The 9,068-nt window shown below is 33.0% G+C and overlaps 1 protein-coding gene across 3 annotated transcripts in view; it reads right to left on the reverse strand.

The window, feature by feature from the left end:
- Positions 1-1,643, reverse strand: part of LOC132933550 (neural cell adhesion molecule 1-like) — a 39,859-nt gene extending 38,216 nt beyond the window's left edge. Inside the window, exons 1-2 of one of the 3 annotated variants that reach the window (XM_060999822.1) lie at positions 919-1,643; positions 383-549 (exon numbers count right to left, since the gene is read on the reverse strand). In XM_060999822.1, coding sequence (XP_060855805.1) covers positions 383-521 — 139 coding nt within the window. In that variant the 5' untranslated portion in view covers positions 522-549; positions 919-1,643. The remainder of the gene's footprint in view (positions 1-382; positions 550-918) is intronic. The other 2 variants (XM_060999821.1, XM_060999820.1) reach the window with 2 other exon arrangements.
- Positions 1,644-9,068: the final 7,425 nt, after the last annotated feature.

Below are 9,068 nucleotides of genomic sequence, written 5' to 3' on the forward strand. Positions count from 1 at the left end.
GCGTCCTCGCTGCAACAAACACGGCGACGGAGATAATCGCATTATGTAATGTAATTAACGTCGTATTGTGTACAGCAGTTTCGGAATTCGTGAGTTTCTCGGAAAGCAGCATAAAAAAGAACACCACGCTGTAGATGGGAAAAAAAAACGGTGCTCGCCGCCCCGAGGGATCTCCCGCCGCCGCCCCATCTGCACCCACCTTACCCGCCGCGGACGGGTAACCCGATATTATATTGTGATACACGGACACGCCATAATAGGCACATATAAGTATAAAATTATGTATATTATTATGGGTATTGGGTAGAGGCTGATGTGTTTCAGATACACGACTCTGTGAATCGTATTATTATTATAAATAAACCATTATATCGATACTCACAGACTCTGATCACATCGGCCAAAACGACGGAGGCTACCAACAAAAAGGCCGCCATCCTCGCGAAACCGCTGGCTCGTCTCCTCCGGGGGGTGGCCGCGGTAGCCACTACCGCCGCTGTTGTTGCCGCCTTGGTAGTCATCTCTTCACGATGTCGGGAAAACGTACTTCTGCGAAAAAAACACACAACAAGCTGTTATATTAATGCGATACGATTATACGAGTCAAGAGACTATGAAGTACAGGTATGTAGGTGGGTATCGTGCGTGATATATATATAGTCGTCACCGTTGATCTCGCCAAAGGTTTAGAAACACACGCCGACAATACCGTCTGCACTCACCGACGACTCTTTTGACGGACGGGCAGGTGTTTTGCGCGACGGCTGTGCCGATCGAACACCTTGTGGGCGAGTAAACACAATGACAATAACGGCGACGGTGGCGGTATAGCACGCACAGCGGTGGAATAAATTTGGTTATTTATTACTATTATTTATTACTATAATTATTATTATACACCTAAAACTATGCATGTACCAGGTATTATTATTGTCTGGTCTCGTACTTTTCCACCGAAATAACCGGCGCGAATAACCTCTGCAAGGACGCTCTGGAGCTGTCGTTGTCTTGTGAAGACTCGCAGACCGTCGCTGCACTTTAACCGCAACGTGCTTCTCCTCTGATGAGGTCGTCCGGGTCGACTACCGCCGAACGGTGTACGTGTGTGCGCGCGCGAGCGTTACCGGTCGGTCACTGCTACTTCAGCGACAAAAACTACGGCCAGCGACCGTCGAGCGGACGCGGAAAACGAGGATATTCGGACGGTTGTTTTTCCGCGTACCACGGAAATCGAATGGAAATCCTCCGGCGGAGTGTGGTGAAGACAAAAAAAAAACAAATTAAAGTTATTTTCAATTAGGAAACTCGGGGCGTTTATTGCGATCGCAACATCGTCGACCGGCGAAACGCGACTTATGGTTGTTTTCGAACTGAATATTATTGTTTATTACACGTATCGTAAACGACTATTCAAAAACGTTGATGGGCACGATGGTATCACCGGCGTTGCTGCTGGACGACCGACTGCGAGTGAATGACTGGCTGGCTGCCGTGGAGTACGCAAAGTAGTGTGTAGCGGCGGCGTGCGTGGTTGTGCGTAGCACTCTATGGACAAAAAACCGTACAACGATAATCATTTCAAAACGCGGGCGTTGGATGTGCGCGTGCGGGCGCGACCCGATGCCGGCTGTTAGTCGTGTCGGCGGCGGCCGGTGAATTGCCGGCGTTTGTTCCGCGCGTCGAACGCTCAAGAGTGGCAGGACGGGTCGGGGGGGAGCGGCCGTCTAGGCGGGGGGGTGGTGGGCGATGGGGAACGGTCGTCGGGGCCGGGGTACCACCGCCGCCGATGCCTTCTTTCCGCGGTGATCGGGGGGATGAGGTATAGTGGGGGAAACGATCTCGTGTCGGTTGGCGCCCAACTGGCGGCCGCCGCCGCTGTTGCCGCTCGCCGGCCACGGCGGCGGCGATGTCCCCCACCGTTATATACACTCACACTCGTCCGCGGATCGAAATGATAATAATAATAATAATAATAATAATAAATAATACCGAATTACCGACGTCGCGTCGTCGTTGTTCATCGAATACCCATACATGTCGGCGGCTGTTTTTTTCTTCTTTTTTTCGTATTAAATACGGCGAAACCTGTCTCTTCAGAAATCCAAAGATGATCCCTGAATATGAAACGATAAACCCGAAAACCACACAAATATGTAAGAATATTTCTTTGTCCCCGGCAGCAACAACAATGTTGTTTCTGTATATTGTTTTTATTTTTTTTTAAAAAAAAAAAACATACAAACTTGGTTTGATATGCACATTTAGTAGCTTATTAGAATATGCATATATTATAATATATATTACGAATATCATAATCACTTGCTCGAACACGTTGCCCATTGCCAACGGTATAATTTTTATGTATCCATACAAAACCTGAAAACCTGGATAAGAAACCAAACCTTCCCAACTTGGAGTTGATTCTGACAAAAAAAAAAAAACCTGTGTAATTACGTTAAAACAGATATTAATTGGCAAGACTAATGAATTAATTCAATGTACTTTTTTCAGAGACGTCACGCAGTCACGCTCACGTTTAAATTTGAAATTTCTGTTTCTCGATTAATGATTATTGTTTACACATTACGGTCTACGACTGCAATAACAATTTACAATATATAATGTGTAATATACCATATACGATAGAATAAATAAAATAATATTGTTGATAACATTTATTGGCCAATAATGACGATGTATTTTGAAATTAACACTCGTTAAAACGGGAAAATTAGTACTAATGAAGTAGACTGCTATACTGCGATCTGCGATTCCCGTATGTACTGATCTATATGACCATTTGCTTTAATTCACTTTCAGGGTTGTTGTGTTTTTGAAACACTTTTTTATGAAATATATCAGGGCTATAATTATACATGATATTTGAAACATTAGTGGCAATAATGTAATAAAGCGTTAATACAATTTAAGTACATAAATACAAATAATACGCGTGTTAAAAATATCAAAATAGGTAAATTTTAATATTTAAATACGTACCTACTAAATATAACCAGGGCTTGCATTTGAAAAAAAAATTCCGTTTTATGTTATTCACAATTAAAACGTTACATCATTTTTTGCGTTTATCGTTATTTAAAATTAAAACGTTATTCAACTTTAGCGTTTATTGTTATTCAGAATTAAAACGTTATCCAAGTTTTGCGTTTATCACTAATTAGAATTAAAACGTTATACGAGTTTTGCGTTTATCATTATTTAAAATAGTGTTAATACCTATTAAATTTAAAAATAATAACTAATGCGGGTAGGTAATGGCCGGATACGGAATATAATAATATAATCAATTCTTAGATTGTTAGCATGAAATAAATGTTTCTACGAAACCAATACCTTTTAAATAAATAGATTTTAAAATATTTTGTTTTGCGCTATTTTTCGTTCAATGATATCCTATAAATTACATTTTGCGTTATGTTTTGTTTAATGCTATATAATATATTTTGTTAATTGTTTTTTTTGTTTTTTGTGGTATTTAATTATTTTTTGTTATCGCTTTCCGTTATAATTACGTTTACGAATTTCAATCGTTTTTTCGTCAAATATAGCGTTAATATATAACGTTTGCAAGCCCTGAATTTATAGCAAATACAAAATATTACATTAATATATTATTAATAATAATATAGGCTATACTCATCTATATAGGCTATCGCTATTGTGTTATAACACACCTATCAGTGGCGTATACTGTTGATGAAGGGATACGAGTATACGAAACCCCTCTGACGTAGGTGTACTGTTTTACGTCTCGTTATATCTCTAAAATGACATATATTATAATTTATATTTATTCTAAATACTTTAGCACTCTTTACCATCAACTCAATTTATCGTTGTGTTTAGTTTTCTTGACTTTATAATAAATATATAATAATATACAATAATCAATAATACATAATTCCCCTTTGTATATGTAAATTGTAGGTAGGTATGTATAATTTTGTATTATTATAATGTATAAGATGAACAAAGTTTCTAATGCTTATAAATAAATAAATTATTACATCTATGTTGGAATAATAATATTTAATAATACATTATTGATTATATAAATGCAATTTTTATTGCAGCACTTAAATTGTGATCATGATTTCTCTATACTATATATTATATAGGCACCTAGGCATATTTTATAATAAAAAAAACCCTGGTACGATTTTTATAGTAGTACATAATACTACATATTATAGGTTATGTTACGTACGAACATTTATTTTCATGTTTAGATAGAGCAATAATGAATGTATTGGTTTTACATTATGTTATTATGTGTGTTTTTTATTTTTGTTTATCAATTATCAACTTTGAGGGTTGCTTATACTTTATAGTATCGAATCTACTCAGTATTTTAAGGAGGGAGGATGATCAAACATTTTCAATATATTTTTAAAGATAATCTGGGAAAATCTAAAAAAAAAATATGGAACTACGGCAATCATTACGCGAGGTTAGGTTAGGTTATAAAATATTTTTCGTTAAAATCAATAAATATGCAAATTGTAATTCAAAAATGAATTACCGTTATTATCAAAACATGAAAAATTCACCCAATATTTAAACTATAATTTTCTAAAAAGATAATTTAAAAATATTTTAACCAGTGGTGTATTTAGGCAGTGTCCGAATAGGGGGGGGGGGGGGCACAGTACTTATCATGACATAAAAAACCTAAGAAATTTTTTTTTTTGATCAAACGAAGGCTCGATAAGATCATAAAAGATTTAAACGTGGCTGGGAAAGTTAACTATTTTTTTCAACTCGTTGAGTTAAGATGATATAGAAAAATGTAAGTATAAAGTTTAAAGTTAACTAGAAAATAAAAGTCACTTAACTTGGTTAAAAATCCATTCATATAGGTCCGGACATAGATCGGTGTCTGATGCGGCAGTCCTCTTCCTCTTTTTGACGCTGCAGGGTCGCAGGGAAACAGTCTTAAATAAATTGCTGTAAGAATACATAGGTATATAGTTGTATACTTGAATATACTTTAATCAAAGACGAAATCCAACAAATGAATTATATTTATGTATTTGTTTACCTAATGTTCCACAACTATACTAAATTATAGTTACCAAATTCAGTGGCGTAGCCATGATTATAAAATGGGAGGGGGGTTAAGTATAAATTAAACCAGTTTTCGTATATACATAATATATTTATAGGGGAAAAAATGTAAATACAGGGGAGGGGAGGGTTAAACACCCAAAACCCTCCTGGCTACGCCACTTAACAAATTAATTATTAAAAAATAATTAATTACTAACATATATAATATTATAAATTATTATTCAATTCAGTTATAATTCTATGAATGATGAAAATATAATAATAAGTAATAACTAATTACTAAAAAATGTAATTAGATTAATGAGTGTGGGATACCTACTGAGTAAATGGTTAAATTTTTTTTTCTTAATGATGTGGTTACTTGATACTTCTATAACTTTTCTGTTTATAATATAAAATATAGTATATTCTATGAATAAGAAATATTATATTATTATTTAAGTTATAAAATTAATTTTTATAAAATAGAATATATTAAATCGGTGATTTAAGAAAAAATAACTTAACGTGACAATAAATAGTTCACTTCATAACATGGAAAAAAATTGAACTGTAAATTTGAAGTTACTTCTAAAATATAAAGTAACTCATTATGTAACTTAGTTAAAATAAACTTAACTTTAACTATTTTATTCGTTAGTGCCCAGCTTTAATTGTAAATACATTTAAAAGTAAGTAAAAATCATATCATTATTATTATTATTTTTATTTTTAGATTTAATAGCATCACAATTTAATAATTTAATTTTTGTGTTCAGGAGGACCTCCACCTTCTGTAGGGTCACTAAGTTTCATGCTACAGTGCTACGCCACTGATTTTAGCTCTTTTTATCTTTTATTTTAATTGGGTATAAACTAAAGGATTTAACAGCTAAAGCTTTAGACTACAATTATATTTACATTTACATTAATTAATATGGTTATTTGCTTAGCCAAATAATTATAGTGCTTACATTTCTTTATGTTATTTACATTGTTAGATAGTATCTTAATTTAAATTTTGGTATCAATATCGATGGTTTTAAAATAGTTGTAAATTGAATGAGTGTTGGGTTTCCTAAATGCTACTTCCATAGTTGAAGGATGTTTGTGGATGATTCTTGTCGAGATGAATAGTGGGCAATCTTGGACTATGTATTTTACAGTAAGGGGTTCGTCACATTGGCTGCAGTATGGTAATTCTTCGTGTTTTATTAAATATTTATGAGTGAAACCGTGTCCTGAACGTGAACGTGGCAAAAACCAAAACAACTTTTATAGTTGTATTTCGGCATTTTACCGTGTTTGGAACAGCAATAGAATAGAATTGGACAGAATAGAATTCGCCCGCACTCGCCGCGTTCACGTAAGACATAGCGTAATGTTGTTGTGTCCGATTCTAGGTCTTGTGGTTATTATGTATGAATGTTGAGAGACCTTGGTAGTTGCAAGTATGCGTAAATGCGTTAGCTCTTTTTGTGATGTCTATAAACATTTGGAATGGTTTACTTTTCTTGGATTTTTCGATTTGGGTTGATAAATTGTATGTCTCTTAGTCAACAATCTTGAAAATATAATACAAAGTTCTTCATAAGTTATTCTTACTTATTTTCTACAAAATGTATTTATATTTTAGCATATTTTTAATCACAGTATTTTTGGAAACATTTATAGATCGTTATCACTTATTAGTTATTATCATTACAGTGGGGAGTTAGTTTATTTATGACGAACGTTATAATTACAAATTCCAATACAAATTTGACTTTTATTTCCGATAAAAAATAATTTTAAGAATATTTTTGTTAGTCAAATTGAAAGTGTTACCAATGGGTGGCTTCCTTCCCCAAATTATGTAACTGATGTTATTTTTTTTATTTTTTATTAACCCACATATTATACTCATTATGTCCACGATATTGATATAGATTGTATATTTTCTCCTAAAAATAATAAAAAAAAAAGAATATTTTTGTCAACGACGATTTCAATGATTAAACATAATATTGATAAATATATAGGTACCTAGTACCTACGTGCCTATGATACGTACTGTTTTTATAGTTATTTTAAAATACAGAACAATACGGCTTAAAATAGTGCAATATAATATTTGTAATATTTATTTTTAATAAGAATAAGATCAAACGTCATTTTTAGATAATCTCAAATTATATTTTCTAATTTCATTAAAATAAGTTGGAAATATTATTGTACCAATACTTTGCAATTTTATTATGTTTATTCATAATTATTTTAGTGTAATATACAATCCGGGCTGATAATACAATATCTGCAGTTGAGTCATCCGAGTAATCTGTATAATATAAAAGTATGAGCCAGCAAATAGAAACAGTCATTGCAAACAACAGTAACGACTAACGACTAACGCTATTTTATCGATTTAAATCTGAGTTTCATGAAGTTGTTATTTGTAAAGGCGGTAAATACCAATATTATACGTACAATTATACGTAATAATATGATAAAAACCAAAATAATGAGAGTCAAATCGAAGTCTTAAGGAGGGTTCCCACGGCGCGTGGCTCGGCGAGCCACGAGTAAAATTCGCTGGCTTGGTAAACTACACGCGCCGTGGGAACGCTCTTGCGCGTCTAGGCGCGGTATAGCTCGGCCATGCTCGCGTCTATCCGAAAATTGTCGGTCCGATGTGTCCGCGCCAAAGTAAACGAGCCGCGCATTTAGACAGCGTTCCCACAGGCGTGCGGTTCGGAGAGCCATTGATAGTTGTACCTATACGTTTTTTGGTGTTTTATTTTGCAATTTGGTGTTTTTTATTTTTTAATCAATATTAATATTTACTATGACGGAATGGTCAAATGATGAGGTAATAGAGTTTTTGCAAGGAGTTTTTGAAGGATATCCACAAATTTGGTCCATACCATTTAGCCAGATGGATATGGCTAAGGCCATATATTCTTTAAAGCTATACATATTTAAAGATCAATTTAAATTAAATAGCAAAGAAGAAAAGGCGTTAAAAGATATTTGTTGTTTTATAGTTAAATGTTACGTTCAGGCTTGGTTTTCGTCACCCAATGCAATTGAAGCTCCACTTAATGATATATTATTTTTAAAAAAATTAGAAGAATATAAATTGTACAAATAAAGAATTTCAGACGTAGCTATAAAGAGCAAAAACAACTTGTTTTACAGGTAATATATTTTACTATTTTCAAAATAAATTAAACTTAAAAATGTTATTATATTTTCTATTCTGTTCAAGACTACCGGAAAAAATACCCGCAAAGTGACAGACATACGCTAAAGAAACCATTTTAAGTGTCATTAATTAATTATACCTACAATTTGATGAAAAAAATTCATATTGGTAATTCTATTTTTATGTTGTAAAAATTACATGAAAATCAAGTAAATAAAACCAAAACGTATATTACAGAATCTTAAGACTTTTTTAGTCGTAATGTTTTTTTATATTATTTAATTCTGTATAATTGTTACTCAACATATTTTGTCATATATCCAACCGTACGTTGTACATATTTAAAAACAAAAAAAATCCAATTTCGTTAAATATATACAATATTTTGTAAATTAATGAGTTTTCTTAAAAATAAATGGACTTACGAGAATTTATGTAATATGCTTTTATATACAATGTTAAAATCTATCATTTAGTTCTTTACATATTTTCACTAAATACTATACATTCTGAGTTAAATAAAAAAAACAAAAAACTACCCTCTTTTTCCATATTTCAACCCTAATGCGGCACCAGAAGGGGTTGAGTGAGATCTTCCAAATTTTACCCAAATGACTTATTCATATAACTTAGCAAATTAGGGGGGTACTGTATTAAAAAAATCACATTGAAAAAATAAGGACCACCCTTATTTGTAGGTACTAAATATTGTTTTATACATAGAAGATATTAATTTTTTTTTATTAAAATGCTTATAATACATTCTGTATTATTATTTATTAATTTTAAATATTATTAAGAAAAAGAGTGTTTA

Source organism: Metopolophium dirhodum, chromosome 1, assembly GCF_019925205.1.
Source record: "Metopolophium dirhodum isolate CAU chromosome 1, ASM1992520v1, whole genome shotgun sequence".
NCBI lineage: Eukaryota > Metazoa > Arthropoda > Insecta > Hemiptera > Aphididae > Metopolophium > Metopolophium dirhodum.